The 22,500-nt window shown below is 49.8% G+C and overlaps 1 protein-coding gene across 1 annotated transcript in view; it reads right to left on the reverse strand.

Annotated features, from left to right (window-relative positions):
* The window catches only part of LOC144676651 (scavenger receptor cysteine-rich domain-containing group B protein-like), a gene marked incomplete at its 5' end in the record, with an annotated part of 42,511 nt that overhangs the window by 12,505 nt on the left and 7,506 nt on the right, over window positions 1–22,500 (reverse strand). Inside the window, 3 exons of the mRNA XM_078537023.1 lie at window positions 4,124–4,420; window positions 8,693–8,995; window positions 17,643–17,948. Coding sequence (XP_078393149.1) covers window positions 4,124–4,420; window positions 8,693–8,995; window positions 17,643–17,948 — 906 coding nt within the window. The remainder of the gene's footprint in view (window positions 1–4,123; window positions 4,421–8,692; window positions 8,996–17,642; window positions 17,949–22,500) is intronic.

Raw genomic sequence — 22,500 nt, forward strand, 5'->3', positions numbered from 1 at the left:
CCATAGATTCACCACTCTCTGGCTAAAGAAGTTTCTCCTCATCTCTGTTCTAAAAGGTCTTCCCTTTACTCTGAGGCTGTGCCCTCGGGTCCTAGTCTCTCCTACTAATGGAAACATCTTCCCCGCGTCCCACTCTATCCAGGCCTTTCAGTATTCTGTAAGTTTCAATCAGATCCCCCCTCATCCTTCTAAACTCCATCCAGTATAGACCCAGAGTCCTCAAACGTTCCTCGTATGTTAAGCCTTTCATTCCTGGGATCGTTCTCGTGAACCTCCTCTGGACCCCTCTTCAGGGCCAGCACATCCTTCCTGAGATACGGGGCCCAAAATTGCTCACAATATTCTAATTGTGGTCTGACCAGAGCCTTATAAAGCCTCTGCAGCACATCCCTGCTTTTATATTCTAGTCCTCTCCAAATAAATGCCAACGTTGCATTTGCCTTCCTAACTACCGACTCAACCTGCAAGTTGACCTTAGCATTTGCTCACCCGGACCCTGCGACCCTCTTGGGTTGAAAGACTTTTACCTCATCTCCTCTCTCGCCTTAAATACCAAGCGCTGTAATTCTACACCCCCTGGGCACTGACCTCCCTGCTGAAGTTAGTATGCCCTCCGGCCAGGCCCCTCACAATTTTGTACATCTCAATCAAATCTCCTTTCCTACTCCTCTGCTCCAGGCAGAACAACCTCACCCTGCCCAATCTCTCTGCTTAGCTACAATTTCCCAGTCCTGCCAACATTCTTCCAAATCTCCTCTGCACCCTCTGTAAGACAGTTATATCCCTAGCCTGTGAACAGCTTGCTAGGTCAGCATTTATTATCCATCCCTAATTGCCCATCAGAAGCTTCCTTCGTTATTCTTTGATGCGATGTGAGGGTCTCTACCTAGGCCAGCTTTTATTATCCATCCCTAATTGCCCCCTTACAAAGGTTTTTTTTAAAAATTCATTCGTGGGCTGTTGGCATCGCTGGTTAGGCCAGCATTTATTGCCCATCCCTAATCGCCCTCGAGAAGGTGGTTTTTTTTCTTAATTCATTCATGGGGTGTGAGCATCACAAGCTGACGCCAGCATTTATTGCCCATCCCTTTTGGCCCCTTGAGAAGGTGGTGGGTGAGCCGCCTTCTTGAGCCTCTGCAGTTCCCTGTGGTGTAGGTACACCCACAGTGCTGTTAGGGAGGGAGTTCCAGGATTTTGTCCCTGTGGTGTAGGTACACCCACAGTGCTGTTAGGGAGGGAGTTCCAGGATTTTGTCCCTGTGGTGTAGGTACACCCACAGTGCTGTTAGGGAGGGAGTTCCAGGATTTTGTCCCTGTGGTGTAGGTACACCCACAGCGCTGTTAGGGAGGGAGTTCCAGGATTTTGTCCCTGTGGTGTAGGTACACCCACAGTGCTGTTAGGGAGGGAGTTCCAGGATTTTGTCCCTGTGTGGTGTAGGTACACCCACAGTGCTGTTAGGGAGGGAGTTCCAGGATTTTGATCCAGTGACAGTGAAGGAACGGCCGATATATTTCCAAGTCAGGATGGTGAGTGACTGGGAGGGGGGCTTGCAGGTGGTGGTGTCCCCATGTGTCTGCTGCCCTTGTCCTTCTAGATGGTAGTGGTCGTGGGTTTTGAAAGTGCTGTCTAAGGAGCCTTGGTGAGTTTCTGCACTGCATCTTGTAGATGGTACACACACTGCTGCTACTGTGCGTCGGTGGTGGAGGGAGTGAATGTTTGTGGATGGGGTGCTGATCGAGCGGGGGCTGCTTTGAACTGGATGGTGTCGAGCTTCTTGAGTGTTGTGGGAGCTGCACTCATCCAGGCAAGTAGGGAGTATTCCATCACACTCCTGGCTTGTGCCTTGTCGATAGTGGACAGGCTTTGGGGGAGTCAGGAGGTTGAGTTACTCTCCGCAGGATTCCCAGCCTCTGACCTATTCAACTGATAGTAATTACTCGAAGAATTAACCCTGTCAGCCTCACACCTGGAAGTTCCCCTCCGAGTCACTCGCTATCCTGACTTGGTAATATATCCGCCGTTCCTTCACTGTCACGGGGTCAAAATCCTGGCATATTCATCTTGTGGCTGGAGCAAAGTAACAGGTGATCGTGCTACTGGCGCCTGGTATAGTCCCCGCCTGGAGAAAGGAGCGGATATTACCAGCGTCTTACCGTCCACTGTACAATTTCATTGATGTAAATCAAGCTGAATGTCAGGCGGCTACTGTCTACCTAATACAAGCCACCACTATTGTACCATCCACATTTCCAAGTCCCTGTTTGGCTGAGCTCAACTGCAGGGTCAAGCAGAATTACAGGATGATCACAGCACGGAAGGAGGCTATTCGGCACATCCTGTCTGTACTGGCTCTTCAACCGAGCAACTCACCACCCACCCCGCCCCACCCCGCCCCACCTCTGCCTTCTCCCTGTAACCCTGCACACACTTCGTTTTCAGACCACAGTTTCCTTCCCTTTTCAAAGCCTCGATTGAAGCTGCCTCCCCCGGGCCTTCTCAGGCAGCGCGTTCCAGATCCGGAACTCCTCCCAATGCCTGAGGCTGTTTCTCCCCAGGTCGCTGTTGCTTCTTCCGCCGGATCCCCTTCAATCCGTGCCCTCTCCTTCTTGATCTCCTCTCCCCCCCCCCGCCACGACCAATGGGAACAGGTTCACCCTCTTCTACCCTGTCCAGGCCCCCTCGCGATTTTGAGCACCCCTATCGAATCTCCTGGCAATCTTCTCTTCTCCAAGGAAGACAGTCCCGCCTTCCCCAATATATCCACGTCACCCAAGTCCCTCATCCCGGGGACCATTCCCGTGAATCTTCTCTGCACTCTCCAAAGCCTTCACAACCTTCCTAAAGAGCGGTACTCAGAACTGGACGCAATACCCCAGCTGAGGCTGAACTAGTGTCTGATGCAAATTCAACATCACCTCCTTGCTCCTGTACTCTAATAATAAAGCTTAGGGTACTCTATGCTTTACAAGAGATTTTCTTAACCTGCCCTTGCCGTCTTCAATGATGTATTTTAGGTCCCTCTGACCCTGGTACCCCTTTTAGAATTGGGTCCTCTGTTTAATATTGTTTAATCAAAGGGGAAGATGTGCATGGTCAGATCTGATATTGGCTACTCTCTACACGTATCCAAAGTCTGAAATTGCTCATTTATTGGACACCGATCCTGCTAACTTCATATAAAGGGGCTGCATTTTTCAAAATGTCCTCCAATCCAATCCGATTCCAATTCGAAACAAAAATAAAAACAAAAATACCTGGAAAAACTCAGCAGGTTTGGCAGCATCGGCGGGGAGGAGCAAGTCCGAAAGACCCTTCAACAGAACTAACTAAAAATAGATGAGATGTGAAATATAAGCTGGTTTAAGGCGGGGGGGGTGGGGGGGGTGGGACAGGTAGAGCTGGATAGAGGGCCAGTGATAGGTGGAGATTAACCAAAAGATGTCACAGACAAAAGGACAAAGAGGTGTTGAAGGTGGTGATATTATCTAAAGGAATGTGCTAATTAAGGGTAGAAAGCAGGACGGGCAAGGTGCAGAGAGCCCTAGCGGGGACGGGGTGGGGTGAAGGAATCAAAATAGGCTAAAAGGTAGAGATAAAACAATTAGCCTTTATCGATTCCTGCACCCCACCCCCACCCCCACTAGGGCTCTCTGCACCTTGCTGGTCCTGCTTTCTACCCTTAATTAGCACATTCCTTAGATAATATCCCCACCTTCAACACCTCTTTGTCCTTTTGTCTGTGACATCTTTTGGTTATCTCCACCTATCACTGGCCCTGTATCCAGTTCTACCTGTCCCACCCACCCCCCTCCGACTTAAACCAGCTTATATTTCACATCTCTTCTATTTTTACTTAGTTCTGTTGAAGGGTCGTGAGGACTCGAAACGTCAGCGGTGCTCCCTCTCCGCCGATGCTGCCAGACCTGCTGAGCTTTTCCAGGTTATTTTTTTGTTTGTGTTTTTGTTTCGGATTTCCAGCGTCCGCAATTCTTTTTTGCTCTTCAATGAAAAATTGGATCGTTGTTCGAGAGCAGATTGACACCGATCGGCCCGACGCTGCCACCATGTGGGATGTGCTCGTTTCGAGTCTCGATTTTCTTTGCGCAGGACTTCGGCTGCCTACCTGAAATAGCGATCGCGAGGGATTCACTCTGGGTGGAGTTGTACTCCCGCCCGGCGATGGTTGTCCGGTACGCGCAAGTGTAGTCTCCCTGATTGGCCATCGTCATGTTCACCATGGTGAACTCCGCAACTGAGTCGCGCACGGTCAACCTGGTGCTTATCTCCAGCCCATTCTGGTACAGCTGGAAATTGCGGGTCCGGTAGGCTTTCGGGGCTGTGCAGAGCAGGGTGAGTAGCTGCCCCTGGGGGTACAGATGAAACTCGGTGTTCCTGGATATCGTGGGTCGTTCTGCCTTGCCTGAAAGATAAAAGGGAGGCAACTCTTGTGAACGCAAGGCCTGAACGCAAGTCAACCCAATCTTTTGGTATCTCTTACCCCTGCTTTGCATTGACGGACAAGGTTGCCCAGGGCGATGCAGAATATAATCCTGCACCTCTGCAAGTAGAACCACCATCTTGCAAAGCATGAGAGGTGTACGAAACATACGACACTACGAAATCACCCAACAAGACATTAAAGGGGCCATGTGTGCCAATAAGGTACTAATGGATATGTTCCATCAAGATGAGGAAGGATTGGGTGTCATGGAAGAGGAACCCATTACCACTGGCGAACAAACTTACTATGATTGAGAGAAGATGTACATGTCTGAGATTCGGCAGTATCTAAGAGAATTGAATCTCATCTTCAAAGTCTTCAGGGAACCCTTTGTATCAGACGCTAAGCTGTTTTCTGCAAACGTATGTTGTAAATTTTAGGAATACCTTTTTAAAATGTATATATCCTCGTAAGTTTGTTGCCCTCTTAAGAATAAAGAATTGCAAGGTCTATAAGGCAGGAGTGTATGAGCGAATGTAGGAGGGGCTCAACATCACCTCACGAGGAGGAACACATGGATGTCTTCCAATATCGTGGCTCGTAACTACACGAGCGCCTGCCCCATTGTTGCATCTCGCCTTATCTTACGTTCGTCGTATGTCTCAGTCGCTCGCAGCGCAGAACAGGACTGACGCCGAAACGAGAGACAGCCCCGTCAAAGATTCACGCCTGACGCTCATCAGGGAAAACACCCGAGCGCCAAGTCTCCAAGCGTCACTGCGATGTTGGCGACGGGACAAACGGGTGCCGTCTGGCGGGCCGGCTGAATCGGGTTGTTCGACGCGTTGCCATGGAGACAGCAACGGAGCACTGTAGGCTCCCCAGGTTCCCGGCTTCAACCAAAGGCTTAAGGTTTGACCATATTCCTTTTGTCTGAAGCGACCGAGTCCCTGAGTATAAATGTACATTGCTTCTAGCATGTATAAATGAGCTGCACCATGAACTTGACTCCTGACTTCTGAACCTGCATCTAAACCTCAATTATCTTATCTTAACTGTGTACCCTTTTGTCACTGGCCAGGAAACCTGTCCCACCTTCCGCCCCCACACTTTCACGCCTACCCCCACCCCTAGTCTATTGAAACCCCTGATAATTTTGATCAACTCAATGAGATCTCCACATAACTTTCTTTGTTCTGAGGAGAACATGCATGAGTTCTCTATTCTCTTTCATGTTGCTCATTCTTGGCGCCAAGCTACCAACCTTAGTTGAACGTTCCCTGGTCTAAAGCAACCCCCAGTGGCTCCACACAACTAGATTCCCATACAGAGGCTACCATTGTGGTAAATCTCCCTTGTTTCCCTAAGGCTATGGTGACCATCGTGTGACGTATGCACGTTTAAGTATCTATTTCAGGGGGACGCAAGGCCATAAGAAACGGGGATTGGAGTAGACCATTCGGCCCATCGAGCCTGCTCTGCCATTCAATGTGCTCACAGCTAAACTTGGGATTCCACTCCATTTTCCTGCTCGCTCCCCATATCCCATCATTAACGGAGAGGCCAAAAATCTGTCCATCCCGGTCCTCAACAATGGAGCATCCACAATCCTCTGGGCTAGATTCCCAACCCTTCGAGTGAAGACATTCCCTCTCATCTCAGTCCTAAATGATCGGCCCCCTTATCCCGACATTGTGCCCCCGTGTTTTAGATTCCCCGCCGACCAGCGGAATCGACCCCTCGGTGCCCACCCTGGGAAACCCCTTCACAATCCTGCAGGTCTCAATGAGATCGCCTCCCATTCTTCTAAACTCCAGAGACTATCTCCAGAGGGATCTGGACCAACTGGAAAAATGGGCCAGAAAATGGCAGATGGAATTTAATGCGGAAAAGTGTGAGGTGTTGCATTTTGGAAGGACAAACCAAGGTAGGACATACACAGTAAATGGTCGGGCACTGAGGAGTGCGGAGGAACAAAGGGATCTGGGAGTTCAGATACATAATTCCCGGAAAGTGGCATCACAGGTAGACAAGGTTGTAAAGAATGCTTTTGGCAGACTGGCCTTCATAAATCAAAGTATTGAGTATAGGAGTTGGGATGTTATGGTGAGGTTGTATAAGACATTGGTGAGGCCAACTTTGGAGTATTGTGTGCAGTTTTGGTCGCCTAACTACAGGAAGCATATCAGTAAGATTGAGAGAGTGCGGAGAAGATTTACTAGGATGTTGCCGGGTCTTAAGGAGTTGAGTTACAGGGAAAGATTAAACAGGTTAGGACTTCATTCCTTGGAGCGTAGAAGGATGAGGGGAGATTTGATAGAAGTTTACAAAATGGTGAGGGGTGTAGACAGAGTAAATGCGAGTAGGCTCTTTCCACTTAGATTAGGAGAGATAAACACGAGAGGACACAGCTTTAGGGTGAAAGGGGAAAGGTTTAGGGGGAACATTAGGGGGAACTTCTTCACTCAGAGAGTGGTGAGAGTGTGGAACGAGCTACCATCTGACATGGTAAATGTGGGCTCACTCTTAAGTTTTAAGAATAAATTGGATAGAGACATGGATGGGAGAGGTCTGGAGGGTTATGGACTGGGTGCAGGTCAATGGGACTAGCGGAATAATATTTCGGCACAGACTAGAAGGGCCGAATGGCCTGTTTTTCTGAGCTGTAGTGTTCTATGGTTCTATGGTTCTAATATAAACCCAATTTACTCAGCCTCTCGTCCCAGGGACCAATTTAGTGAACCCTTCACTGCACCACCTCCAGTGCAAGTACATCCTTCATTTAACACGGAGACCAGAACTGCGCACCATATTCCAGATGGGGTCTCACCAAAAACCCTGCACAACAGTAGCAAGGCTTCTTCATTCTTGTACTCCAATCCCATTGCAATAAAGGCCAACATGCCATTTGCCTTCCTCCTTACTTGCTATGCCTGCATGCTAACTTTCCGCGTTCCTTCTGCAAACACACCCTTTGATCATCGACACTTATAATTCCCTCACCTTTTTAGATAAAGAAAAAAATTCTGTTTTCTTTCAGTCTCATGGCCAAAGTAAACAGCCTTGCACTCCGCTGCGTTACATTCCCATCAGTCACCTTTTGCCCACTCGCCCGACTTTCAGCCTCTCAGTCTCCTCCCCGCAGCTTACCTTCCCACCCTAGCTTGGCCTCATCAGCAAACTCAGATCCATCGCTGAAACAGAAACAGAAATACCAGGAAAAACTCGGCAGGTCTGGCAGCATCGGCGGAGAAGAGCACAGTTGACGTTTCGAGTCCTCATGACCCTTCAACAGAACTAAGTAAACTTAGGAAAGGGGTGAAATATAAGCTGGTTTAAGGGGATGAGTTGGGGGGGGTGGGGTTTGTTGGGACAAGCAACCAGTGATAGGTGGAGATAACCAAAATCTGTCATAGACAAAAGAACATAGAGGTGTTGAAGGTGGTGATATTATCTAGAGGAATGTGCTAATTAAGAGTAGCAGACAGGGCAGATAAGGTGCAGATGGCTCTAGTGGGGGGTGGGGGAATACTAAAAGGTAGAGATAAACAATGGGTGCAAATACATTTAAAAATAATGGAAATAGGTGGGAAAAGACAAATCTATATAAATTATTGGAAAAAACAAAAAGGAGGGGGAAGAAACGGGAAGTGGGTGGGGATGGAGGAGAGAGTTCAAGATCTAAAATTGTTGAACTCAATATTGAGCCCAATAATTTATACAGATTTTTTCTTTTCCCACCTATTTCCATTATTTTTAAATGTATTTCCGCCATTGTTTATTTCTACCTTTTAGTATTCCCCACCCCCCACTAGAGCCATCTGCACCTTATCTGTCCTGTCTTCTACTCTTAATTAGCACATTCCTCTAGATAATATCACCACCTTCAACACCTCTTTGCGCTTTTATCTGTGACAGATTTTGGTTATCTCCACCTATCACTGGCTATTTGTCCCAACAAACCCCCCACCTTAAACCAGCTTTTATATTTCACCCCTTTCCTAATTTTACTTAGTTCTGTTGAAGGGTCATGAGGACTCGAAACGTCAACTGTGCTCCCCTCTCCGCCGATGCTGCCAGACCTGCTGAGTTTTTCCAGGTGTTTCTGTTTCTGTTTTGGATTTCCAGCATCCGCAGTTTTTTATTTTTACTTTTAGATACGTTGCCCTCTGCCTCTTTGCCTCAGTCACTCATGCGGAGCGACCTCGAAACCAGAAAGCGGGGGTGGGGGGGGGGAAATCGGCGACTCACTTGTGATGGCGACCTGGACCCGGTCACTGTGAGTGGACGAGTGCATCTTGTGGTTGATCAGCACTTTGAACATGCAAGTGAAGTAGCCTTCCTGGTGCATGCTGATGTTGTGGATGGTCAGGATGGCGCTGGAGGCTGACGTCGGCCCCACCGAGGCCACCGGTCCCGACTCGCCCACTTTGTAGAGGTAGAAGGTGATCACCGCGAAGACGCTGGCCGACGAGCAGCGGAAGTTGACGGCCTCGCCTTGGACGAACATGCCGGACGTCCGCAACACCGAAATCGAGGGCCGCAACAGGACATCTGAGGCGGGGGAAAGAAAGAGAGAGTGATCACGGGTGAATCGCTTTGCTCCAGAGGCCCGGGTCAAACCGTTTTGGCCGGGGTTGGGTGGAGGGGGGCATCATTGGCTCTAGAAATTCGCCCCGGGTCACCTTTACATCGCCTATTCTAAATCCCGCTCGATTTCAGCTCCACGGGCATGTTGATTGGACGGCGACCGGGCGGGGGATTGGACCAAGCAACGAATGCAACACGGCCTGTTCTCCATTCTTAGCCAGGATGAGTTTCCTCCCCATTCAGAAATATACAGAGCAAAGGTTACCTGTTTCAATCCCGCGCTGTCCGAACATATGAAGCAGGAACAGGAGGAGGCCACTCGGCCCTTCGAGCCTGCCCCGCCATTCAATAAGCTGACGGCCAATTTGATTGTAACCTCAGCCCCACATTCCGGCCGACCCCCCCAATAACCTTTCACCCACCCCCCCCTTGCTTAACCAGAATCTATCACGCTCGGCCTTAAACATATTTAAAGACCCTGTTCCCAACGCCTTTTGGGGAAGAGAGTTCCAAAGGCTCACCAACCTTTGAGAGAAGGAAATTCTCCTCGTCTCCATTTAAATGGACGAACCCATATTTACAAACAGTGACGTCTATCACAGAATCACACACACAGTGTAGAAGAGGCCCTTCGGCCCATCGAGTCTGCACCGACACTGTGAGAAACGCCCTGACCTACCTACCTAATCCCATTGACCAGCACTTGGCCCCATCACCTTGAATGTCATGACGTGCCAAGGGCTCATCCAGGTACTTTTTAAAGGATGTGAGGCTAACCCGCCTCCACCACCCTCCCAGGCAGCGCATTCCAGGCCCTCACCACCCTCTGGGTAAAAAAAGTTTTTCCTCACACCCCACCCCCTAAACCTCCTGCCCTTCACCTTGACCTTATGTCCACCTGTGACTGACCTTTCAAGTAAGGGGAACAGCTGCTCCCTATCCACCCTGCCCATGCCCCTCATGATCTTGCACACCTTGATCAGGTCACCCCTCAGTCTTCTCTGCTCTTAACGAAAACAACCCAAGTCTATCCAACCTCTCTTCAACACTCAAATGTTTCATCCCAGGCAACATCCTGGTGAATCTCCTCTGCACCCCCTCCAGTGCCATCACATCCTTCCTATAATGTGGTGACCTAAGGTCTAGATTCTATGTCTAGGTTTAGATTCTCCCACAAGAGGAAACATCCTCTCCACATCCACCCTGTCAAATCCCCTGAGGGTCCTATATGCATCCATCAAGACGCCTCTTATTCTTCTAAACTCCAGTGAGGACAACTCTGGCCAAAGGCTCAGGCGTCACCTCTTACTTTGTAACATAAAACCACGTTCGGAGTTCTAGATAAAAAATAACAGAAAGTGTCGTAAAAACTCAGCAGGTCTGGGAGCATCTGTGAAGGGAGAAAAAGACTTAACGTTTCGAGTCCAATATGACTCTTCTTCGGAACTTAGACGCCAAAACTGAACAGCATACAAATATACGAATGAGGAGCAGGGGTAGGCCATTCGGCCCCTCGAGTCTGCTCCCCCATTCAATTAGATCATGCCTGATCTGATTGTAACCTCGACCCCACATTCCGGCCTCCCCCCCCCTCCGATAACCTTTCACACCCCCCTTGTTAATCAAGAATCGATCTACCTCGGCCTTAAAAACATTCAAAGACTCTGCCTCAAAACTCCATTTGATATTTCTTACATCCGTTGCACATTTACGAAGCTGAACTTTACCAGTCCAGTCATATTAAGTGCATTGCAACTTGTGATGTTTTCTTCTCTCTGGGGTTCATGAGTCTTTGGCACCCTCTTCCTCAAAAGGCCGTTGGAAGTAGAGTTTTTGAATATTTTTAAGGCAAGATCGATTCTTGGTAAACAAGGAGGGGTGAAGGGCTAATCAGGGAGAGGCAGGAATGTGGGGTTGAGGTTACAATTAAATCAGGCATGGTCTTATTGGATGGGCGAGCAGGTTGGAGGGGCCGAGTGGTCTACTCCCGCTCCTAATTCATACGTTCGTGTCAACATCGTTAGACCGAAAGCGGGATCATCTTGGCAAGTCACAACAGGAACTCACTGGGTAGAACATCTGTCTGACATAGAATTAGATAGCGCTGACTGCACTAAATACCAAGCACTGTGTGTTCGGCGCGGTCGCTCAGGCCCCACTCGTTTTGCCCCCAACCATTTCCTTAGCCCTGGTGTTCATATCGCACACCTGTGATGCTACAAAGTGGCGGGACCCTTCCAGAAGGGTTCTGAAGCGGGGGGGGGCCCCAGCGGGTGAGAAGTTCCCCAAAATGGCCACTGTCAGATCGTCTCTGCCCATCCCACGCAGCTCCTGCTGAGCTAACTCAATTGGCCGCAAGAGGACGTAAGGACAGAGGCGGTGCGTAGTCCGCAGCTGGTCCGATCCCACCCCATCCTGCGTCTACACAGAGAGAAACAGGCTTAACGTTTCATCTCCGTATGGCCCTCCTTCAGAGCTGGACAGCAGTAGACACTTGATGCATTTTATACTGGGGGTGGAGCAGGGGGAACAAGGTGGAAGGTCGGCTATAGGTGTGATCTCAGGAGAGATCGACAAAGATGTCTTGGACACAAGACGAAGGGAGTGTTAATGATAGCGTTAAAGTCTAAAGAAGGTGTTGATGGTGGCATCAAGGTACAATAGCGGAATGTCTGAATAGCAGAAGGGTCAGCGTTCAGTGAGATCACAACATAGGAACAAGTGATAGATGGCCCTTTTTGGAGGGTGGGGTGTGGTGACTGGGGGTAAAGGATCAAAAAAAACTGAACGAATCAATCAATAAATAACGCATAAAAATAAATTTAAATTTAAATTCAACGTTAAAAAATGGATTTCAAAAGGGTGCGGTCGAGACGGAGGAGAGAGTTCGTGGTCTGAAGTTGTTGGACTCAATATTCAGCCCGGAAGGCTGTAAAGCGCCCGGTCGGAAGATGAGGTGCTGTTCCTCCAGTTTGCGTTGAGCTTCATTGGAACATTGCAGCAAGCCAAGGACAGACATGTGGGCATGAGAGCAGGGTGGAGTGTTGAAATGGCAAGCGACAGGGAGGTTTGGGTCATGCTTGCGGACAGACCGAAGGTGTTCCGCAAAGCGGGTCACCCAGTCTGCGTTTAGTCTCCCCCGGCAATGCAGAGGAGGGGGCCACATTGGGAGCTGGCATCGTCCACAGACGTGTCGGGTTAAGTAGCCTCCGACACGGGTAAAAAAGGCAGGAGGAGTTCCGGGAGGGATTTGAACCTGCATTAGCCTAGTGCATTAACAGTAGGCCAACAATGCACCTCAACTGCCTCCTCTGCAAGTATACCCTTCCTTCAGTGAGGAGATATTAATGATACGCAGACTCACAAATGCCCTGTATCGTTGTAGCAAGCCCTTCCCTACATTTCTACCCCACTCTCCACCACCGCCCTTTCAGTAAGGAACCAGCATCCCATTTGCCTTCCTAATGATTGTCGCTGATGCTCGAGGAGGGTGGAACTGGGTGACAGCAGCGCAGATCAAAGGGTTGTGGGGTTGGAGGAGACTTCAGAATTGGGGATGGGGGGGAGGTGAGACCACGGAGGGGTTTGCAAGCGAGGGTGAGGGCAAACAGCACGAAATGTGGAAGAAGTAGGGTGATTGCGGGGGGGGACTGGGTGGGGAGGAACCCCAGCGTTGGCACCCTTAGCCTAACAGCCAACTCTGTGGGTTGCAGAGGATTCCATATAACACCACATTTGGCATAGAGTGATAGAGTCACAGAAAAAGGCCCTTGGGCCCATCTAGTCTGCGCCGGTCAAACAAGTACCTAACTAGTGCTGGCACCTGGAGAGGGTCCAGAGGAGGTTCACGAGAACGAACCCAGGAATGAAAGGCTTAACTATGAGGAACATTTGAGGACTCTGGGTCTATACTCGATGGAGTTTAGAAGGATGAGGGAGGGGGATCTGATTGAAACTTACAGAATAATGAAAGGCCTGGATAGAGTGGACGTGGGGAAGATGTTTCCATTAGTAGGAGAGACTAGGACCCGAGGGCACAGCCTCAGAGTAAAGGGAAGACCTTTTAGAACAGAGATGAGGAGAAACTTCTTTAGCCAGAGAGTGGTGAATCTATGGAATTCATTGCCACAGAAGGCTGTCGAGGCCAGGTCATTGAGTGTATTCAAGAGCGAGATAGATAGGTTCTTGATTGGTAAGGGGATCAAAGGTTATGGGGAGAAGGCGGGAGAATGGGGTTGAGAAAATTATCAGCCATGATTGAATGGCGGAGCAGACTCGATGGGCCGAATGGCCTAATTTCAGCTCCTATGTCTTATGGTCTATTCTAATCCCATTTGCCAGCACTAGGCCCATAGCCTTATATGCCAAGGCATCACAAGTACACAATCAAATACTTCTTAAATGTTATGAGGGTTTCTGCCTCTACCACCCTTACAGGCAGTGAGTTCCAGATTCCCACCACCCTCTGGGTGAAAAAAATTCTTCCTCACATCCCCTCTAAACCTCCTGCCCCTTACCTTAAATCTATGCCCCCTGATTATTGATCCCTCTATCAAGGGGAAAAGTCCCTGTCTACCCTAAATACGCCCCCTCATAACTTTATACATGCAACACCAAAGCAGCGCATGCTAGTGTTTATACTATTTTCGGGGGTAAAAGAACAATTAAACTCAATTAATAAAACAAGGGGGCAAATTAAATGGCAGCCCCTTAAAGGGAAACTGCGAAAACAAAGAGAAACTCTGAAAGAAGACTAACAAAAATGAAATTTAAGTACGACTAAAGGTGCCAACAAAGGTGCCAAGCCCCTGTGGTACCCACCCAAGCCTCGATCGTGCCCAAGTGTTTATGCTCCATTCGGGCCTCCCCACCTAAATCCCACATCACCAGGCCTCACTCCCTGTCTACTGCAAACGTGTGCCCAGTGCCTTTGTCTGTTTGTTTAGCTTCCCCTCAAATGCATCTGTAGGATTCACCTCGAACTCTCCCTCAGGCAACAAAGCTCAGTGTTCTCACCATCATTTGGGTAAAGGAAGTTCATCCCGACTTCCCGGTTGGATTTTCGGTAGCTATCTTACATTAACGGTCCAGTTAATGAAGAGCGCCCACCCTATTAAAGCCTTTCGTAGTTTTAAAGACCTCAGCTCGGTCAGCCATCCTTTATTTCTTTCACCAAGGAGAAATGAGCTCCAGTTTGCCAGTCCTTCCTTTCCCAAAGTGCATTCCCACACAGTACGTGGGACTGGACAGTGAGGCAATGCGTTTAATTGCCTGCCAATGCAATTCTGCCCAAGCTGACTTTTTACTTACCATAATGCTCAGCGGAGACAACCGTCAATGAGGAACAGTCAAAATTGTCATGCAAGACTCATTATTTGATGAACGCGCACTGTCAGAAACTTGATGCGGGCAATCTGCTAGCCTCAAGTCAAATTAACAAGGTGGATGCTGCGGAGGTGGCAGAGAGTGGCAGCAGTGTACCAACAGCTGGTCCTTGTATCATTCAATCGTGGGATGTGGGCGTTGCTGGCAAGGTGCAGCATTAACTGCCCATCTCTAATTGACCCTGGAGAGGCTGGTGGCCAACTGTCTTCTAGAACCGCTGCAGTCCGCGTAGTGTGGGTACACCCGCACAATCCACATGGTGCAGGTTCCAGGGAGTGTAGAGCCAACCATATTGCTGAGTGTCTGGAGTCATAGGTAGGTTAGACCACATAAAGAACAGAAGATTTATTTCCCTAAAGAGGATTGGTGAACGAGATGGATTTTTCCCCCCCCGGTCATCAATAAGACATGAAGTTCCTGATTTTTAAAAATTTATTCACGAGATGTGGGTTTCTCTGGCTGGGCCAGTATTCATTGCCCATCGCTCGATGCCCTTAAGAAGGTGGTGGGTGAGCTGCCTTCTTGAACCACTGCAGTCCCTGTGGTGTAGGTACACCCACAGTGCTGTTAGGGAGGGAGTTCCAGGATTTTGTCCCTGCGGTGTAGGTACACCCACAGTGCTGTTAGGGAGGGAGTTCCAGGATTTTGTCCCGTGTGGTGTAGGTACACCCACAGTGCTGTTAGGGAGGGAGTTCCAGGATTTTGTCCGTGTGGTGTAGGTACACCCACAGTGCTGTTAGGGAGGGAGTTCCAGGATTTTGTCCGTGTGGTGTAGGTATACCCACAGTGCTGTTAGGGAGGGAGTTCCAGGATTTTGTCCGTGTGGTGTAGGTACACCCACAGTGCTGTTAGGGAGGGAGTTCCAGGATTTTGTCCCCTGTGGTGTAGGTACACCCACAGTGCTGTTAGGGAGGGAGTTCCAGGATTTTGTCCCTGTGGTGTAGGTACACCCACAGTGCTGTTAGGGAGGGAGTTCCAGGATTTTGTCCATGTGGTGTAGGTACACCCACAGCGCTGTTAGGGAGGGAGTTCCAGGATTTTGACCAGTGACAGTGAAGGAACGGCCAATATATTTCCAAGTCAGGATGTTGAGTGAATTGGTGTGGAATTTCCAGGTGTAGGTGTTCACATCTATCTTCTGTTCTTGTCTTTATAGGTGGTAGTGATTGTGGGTTTGGAAGGTGCTGCCTAAGGAGCCTTGGTGAGTTGCTGCAGTGCAACTTGTAGATGGTACACACACTGCTGCTACTGTGAATGTGTGGCCAATAAAGCAGGGTGATTTTTCCAGGACAATGTCCAGCTTCTTGAGTGTTGCGGGAGCTGAACTCATCCAGGCAAGTGGGGAGTATTCCATCACCCTCCTGACTTGTGCCTTGTAGATGGTGGACAGGCTTTGGGGAGTCAGGGGGTGAGTTACTCACCACAGGGTTCCTAGCATCTGACCTGCTCTTGTAGTCGCAGTATTTTTTTGGCTGATCCCAGTTCAGTTTCTGGTCAGTGGGAACTCCAAGGATGTTGATAATGGGGGGTGCCATTGAACATCAAGGGGCGATGGTTGGGTTCTCTCTTGTTGGAGATGGTCACTGTGTGTCACAAATGTCACTTGCCTTGTCAGCCCAAGCCTGGATACTGTTCAGGTCTTGCTGCATTTGGACATGGGCTGCTTCAGTATCTGAGGAGTCGCGAATGGTGCTGAACATTGTGCAACCATCAGCGAACATTCCCCACTTCTGACCTTACGATGGAAGGAAGGTCATTGATGGAGCAGCTGAAGGTGGTTGGGCCTAGGACACTGCCCTTAGGGACTCCTGCAGCTGAGATAACAGACCTCCAACCACCACAACCATCTTCCTTTGTGCTTGCTATGACTCCAACCAGCGGAGAGTTTTGCCCGTGATTCCTATTGACTCCAGTTTTGCTAGGGCTCCTTGATGCCACACTTGGTCAAATGCTGCCTTGATGTCAAGGGCGGTCACCCTCACCTCACCTCAGGAGTTCAGCTCCTATGCTTGAACCAAGGCTGTAACGAGGTCAGGAGCTGAGTGGCCCTGGCAGAACCCAAACTGGGCATCAGTGAGCAGGTTATTGCTAAGCAAGTGCCGCTTGACAGCCCCTTCCATTGCTTCACTGATAATCGAGGGTAGACCAATGGTGTGGTAATTGGCTAGGTTGGATTTACCCTGCTTTTGGTACACAGGGCAACTTTCCCACTCGGCCAGGTAGATGCCAGTGATTTTGATCGAATTCAGATTCCACCACCCACCAACTGTGATGGGATTCGATCCCAGGGCCCCAGGTTTCCAATTCAGTGACATTCTCACTTCGGTACCGTCACTCACTCCGAGTTCCTGCCCCCAGGCTTGGCCTGCGTGGTGCAGTGCATGCTCCTTGACAGCCGCAGTAAACGCAAACTCCACGGTTGCAACTAATGTCTGATGAGGGTTTCGAATTAACCCTCGGAACCAACTTTTACAGGGGCCATTTCCAAATGGAAGGGCAGAGATCGAGATCTCCCGTGTCCCTCTTGCACCCACTAAAGATGTTTTCTTTGTCCTCTTTATAATGTGTTTATTTTTCTGAATTGTATCATTGCAAAGATAAACACTGAACAAAGTGATATTTTTTCTCAAAAGTGTCAGTCCGTATCTTGTTCTCAAGTATTTTTTTTTTCATTTCAGACAGTGCTGACCTTCAATCTGCTATTAACACCTACTCTGGACCAGCTCTGGCCTTCATTCAGCTCTTTACACATTCTGCTATTTCGCTTTCAGACAGTGCTGACCTTCATTCTGCTATTAACACCTACTCTGGACCAGCTCTGTCCTTCATCAGCTTTTTACACATTCTGCTATTTCGCTTTCAGACAGTGCTGACCTTTATTCTGCTATTAACACCTACACTGGACCAGTGCTGACCTTCATTCAGCTCTTTACACATTCTGCTATTTCGCTTTCAGACAGGGCTGACCGTTATTCTGCTATTAACATCCACTCCGGACCAAAAGCTTTAGCCTTTCATGCTCTCATTACCGCTTTCTTTGCCCCGTGCTCGGTGCCAGCTTTAACATTCAATCTACCCTGGGCCTCTAACCTATCCCCGGCCTTCTCTTTTGCTCCACCTGCCACTCCCCCCTTTCTCTACGTGTTCTTATTTCCCTTCAGGGGGAGGAGCCGAAACTCTTCAGCCAGCCCGTCATCTGAGCCCTGAAAGGGTTGACCAGCCTTACCTGTCACGGTCACTTTGACACGCTCACTCTCCGAGGAGTTGTACAGTTTTCCCGACCTCTTGAGCTGGTAGAGGCAGAGGTAATACCCGTTGTCGGCGTAGGTGAGGTTGGCGATGGAGAAGGTCATCGAGAATCCTGCCGTTGGCACGGCCTGGTAGGCCACGGGGGTCTCCCCGTCGACCTTGAGCAGCAGGAAGATGGCCCCGCTGAAGATGGAGGAGGCGGTACACCTGATGCTCACGTACTCGCCGATGGAATACTTGCCAGATGTGCGGAACAGCTGGATGTGCGGCTTGGTCGGCTGGTCTGAAGGCGAAAAACGAGACGGGGAGGGGGGTGGGGGAAGGAGATTGGATGAAACAAGGAGGCGGCGAAAATCAGGTCACCGTGGGAATGAGACGCCAGAGAACGAGGTTGTTCAGGCCCTCCCTATCTTTCAACGGGCCGAGGCACGTGGCTGAGGTGTGACCACTTTCGCTGCAGCTGTGCAGGTTCTCTGTTTCCTTCCACATTTCCCAATTGAATTGGGAACGGGGAGAAGGCAGCACTGCAGCGTTGTCGTCGGACCCACAATCCGGAGGCCCGGGTTAATACCCTGGGGTCATGGGTGCAAACAACTGGCGCAATGTCCAACTGGGGGCTGCCTCTGCCTCGACCCCCGTGGTCCCCCCACCCACCGTCTCACCACCCCCACCGCCCCCCACCACCCGCCGTCTTGCACATCGTTTTTGTTCAATTTTTGTTTCACGACAGGAGTACAAATAGGGGATCGCTGGGGCACTGGGTTGAGTGGGAGGAGAGCGGTGAGCCCGAACAGGTCGGTTTCCAGTGGCCTTGCTCACTCTCCTTAACGGTACTGGATAAAGGAGGAGGAGAAGGGCTTCAACTGCCTGGAGAGAGGCTTGCGGGGTTGGGGGGGTGGGGGGGAGAGAGGCGTGGAGGTGAGGGGAAGCCAGTCATAAAATGTAAAGGGAAGACCTGAGGTCCATTTTGGTTTTGATTCCCAGCAGGAAACGCCTGCTATGAATTTCGCCAGCTTTTCATTTAACCCAAAAGCAATGCAACCGAAATTCAGGGAAAATGCATAATAGGCATAATTGCTCATTGACACAATCGACCATGTGTAAACTAACATCAATTCACATTCTCCGACTTCTGTGCGCCAGGACTGCTATTCCGCTGCACTGAATGCTAGGGAAGTGAATGTCAGGTATAATTGGAGGCTTTAACATACATTTCACATTACCACAATTCTTCCCTCTCCCAGGTAAATGCAAAACAGTAGCCAGGTAAAGAGGGCAGTATTTAATGTTTTTTTTTTTCATTCATTCCTAGGATGTGGGCGCTGCTCGATAGACCAGTATTTGTTGCCTATCCCTAATTGCCCCTTGAGAAGGTGTTCGCCAGCTGACTTCTTAAACCGCTGCAGTCCATGTGGTGTAGGTACACCCACAGTTAGGGGTGGGAGGGAGTTCCAGCGACAGTGAAGGAACGGCCGATACATTTCCAGGTCAGGACGGTGAGTGGCTCGGAGGGGGAACTTCCAGGTGGTGGTGTTCCCGTTTCTTTGCTGCCCTCGTCCTTCTAGGTAGTAGCGGCCGTGGGTTTGGAAGGTGCTGTCGAAGGAGCCTTGGCGAGTTGCTGCAGTGCATCTTGTAGATGGTGCACACACTGCTGCTACTGTGCGTCGGTGGTGGAGGGAGTGAGTGTTTGTGGATGGGTTGCCGATCAAGCAGGTCTGCTTTGTCCTGGACGGTGTCGAGCTTCTTGAGTGTTGTGGGAGCTGCACTCATCCAGGCAAGTGGGGAGTATTCCATCACACTCCTGACTTGTGCCTTGTAGATGGCGAATAGGCTTTGTGGCATCAGGAGGTGAGTTACTCTCTGCAGGATTCCTAGCCTCTGACCTGCTCTTGTAGCCATTGCATTTATATGGCTGGTCCAGTTCAGTTTCTGGGCAATGGTAACCACCAGGATGTTGATAGTGGTAGTTCAGTAATGCCATTGAATGTCAAGGGGCGATGGTTGGATTCTCTCTTGTTGGAGATGGCCATTGCCTGGCACTTGTGTGGCGCGAATATTACTTGCCACTTGTCAGCCCAAGCCTGGATATTGCCCAGGTCTTGCTGTATTTGGACATGGACTGCTTCAGTATCTGAGGAGTCGCGAATGGTGCTGAACATTGTGCAAACATCAGCGAACATCCCCACTTCTGACCTTATGATGGAAGGAAGGTCATTGATGAAGCAGCTGAAGGTGGTTGGGCCGAGGACACTAACCCTGAGGAACTCCTGCAGTGATGTCCCAGAGCTGAGATGACTGACCTCCAACAACCACAACCATCTTCCTTTGTGCTAGCTATGACTAACCAGAGAAGAGTTTTCCCCCTGAGTCCCATTGACTCCACTTTTGCCAAGGCTCCTTGATGCCACACTCTGTCAAATGCGGCCTTGATATCAAAGACAGACATCCTCACCTCACCTAGGGAGGTCAGATCTTTTGTCCATGTTTGAACCAAGGCTGCAATGAAATCAGGAGCTGAGTGGCCCTGGCAGAACCCAAACTGGGCGTCAGTGAGCAGGGTCTTGCTAAGCAAGTGTTGCTTGATAGCACTGTTGATAATCCCTTCCATTACTTTATTGATGATGGAGGGTAGGCTGATGGGACGGTAATTGGCAGGGTTGGATTTGTCCTGCTTTTTGTGTACAGGACACACCCGGGCAATTTTACACATAGCTCTGTGGATGCCAGCATTGTAATTGTTCTGGAACAGCTTGGCTAGGGGCGCGGCAAGTTCTGGAGCACAAGTCTTCAGAACTATTGCTGGAATATTGTCAGGGCCCATAGCCTTTGCAGTGTCCAGTGCCTTCAGCAGTTTCTTGATATCACGTGAAGTGAATCAAATTGGTTGAATACTGGCATCTGTGATGCTGGGGACCTCCGGAGGAGGTTGAAATGGATCATCCACTCGGCACTTCTGGTTGCAAATTGTAGCAAATGCTTCATCTATATCTTTGTGTGGGCTCCTCCATCATTGAGGATGGGGATATTTGTGGAGCCTCCTCCTCCAATGAGTTGTTTAACTGTCCATCACCAGTCACGACTGGATGTGGCAGGACTGCAGAGCTTAGATCTGATCTGTTGGTTATGGGGGTCACTTAGTTTTGTCTATCACTTGCTGCTTATGCTGTTTGGCATGCAAGTAGTCCTGTTTTATAGCTTCACCAGGTTGACATCTCAATTTTAGGTGTGCCTGGTGTTGCTCCTGGCCTGCCCTCCTGCACTCTTCATTGAACCAGGGTTGATCCCCTGGCTTGATGGTAACGGTAGAGTGGGGGATGTGCCGGGCCATGAGGTTACAGATTATCTTTGAGTACAATTCTGCTGCTGCTGATGGCCCACAGCGCCTCATGGATGCCCAGTCTTGAGTTGATGGTCCTGTTTACGAAATCTATCCCATTCAGCACGGTGGTAGTGCCACACAACACGATGGAGGGTGTCCCCAATGTGAAGACGGGACTTTGTCTCCGCAACGACTGTGTGGTGGTCACTCCTGCCCATACTGTCATGGACAGATGCATCTGCGGCAGGCAGGTTGGTGAGGATGAGGTCAAGTATGTTTTCCCCTCTGGTTGGTTCCCTCACCACCTGCCGCAGACCCGGTCTAGCTGTTATGTCATTTAGGACTCGGCCAGCTTGGTCAGTAGCTGTGCTACCGAGCCACTCTTGGTGTTAGACATTGAAGTCCCCCACCCAGAGGACATTCTGCACCCTTTCCACCCTCAGTGCTTCCTCCAAGTGGTGTTCAACATGGAGAGGAGCACTGATTCATCAACTGAGGGAGGGCGGTACGTGGTAATCAGCAGGAGGTTTCCTTGCCCATGTTTGACCTGATGGTGAGACTTCATAGGGTCCGGAGTTAATCTTCAGGACTCCCAGGGCAACTCCCATCCGACTGTATACCACTGTGTCGCCACCTCTGCTGGGTCGGTTCTGCTGGTGGGACAGGACATACCCAGGGACACTGACGGTAGGGTCTGGGACGTTATCTGTCAGATCTGATTCCATGAGTTTGGTTAGGCCACGCTGCTGCTTGAGTTATCTGTGAGACAGCTCTCCCAATTTTGGCACTAGCTTGCTGGTGTTAGTAAGGAAGACTTTTGCAGGGTCGACATTGCTGAGATTTCCGTTGTCATTTCTGGTGCCTAGATCGATGCTGGGTAGCCTGTCAAGGCCGTATTGAATGAACGGCATGACACTAGGAAGTTCACAGGAACAAAGGGACCTTGGCGTGTGTGTCCAGAGATCTCTGAAGGCGGAGGGGCATGTTAGTGGGGTGGTGAAAAAGGCATATGGGACACTTGCCTTTATCAATCGAGGCATAGATTACAAAAGTAGGGAGGTCATGTTGGAGTTGTATAGAGCCTCGGTGAGGCCACAGCTGGAGTACTGTGTGCAGTTCTGGTCGCCACATTATAGGAAGGATGTGATTGTACTGGAGGGGGTGCAGAGCAGATTCACCAGGATGTTGCCTGGGATGAAACATTTAAGCTATGAAGAGAGGTTGGATAGACTTGGGTTGTTTTCGTTGGAACAGAGAAGACTGAGGGGCGACCTGATCGAGGTGTACAAGATTATGAGGGGCATGGACAGGGTGGATAGGGAGCAGCTGTTCCCCTTAGTTGAAGGGTCAGTCACCAGGGGGCATAAGTTCAAGGTGAGGGGCAGGAGGTTTAGGGGGGATGTGAGGAAAAACTTTTTTGACCCAGAGGGTGGTGAGGGTCTGGAATGCGCTGCCTGGGAGGGTGGTGGAGGCGGGTTAGCCTCACATCCTTTAAAAAGTACCTGGATGAACACTT

This window comes from Cetorhinus maximus, unplaced genomic scaffold (genome assembly GCF_964194155.1).
Source record: "Cetorhinus maximus unplaced genomic scaffold, sCetMax3.hap1.1 HAP1_SCAFFOLD_1787, whole genome shotgun sequence".
In the NCBI taxonomy this organism is placed as follows: Eukaryota; Metazoa; Chordata; class Chondrichthyes; order Lamniformes; family Cetorhinidae; genus Cetorhinus; species Cetorhinus maximus.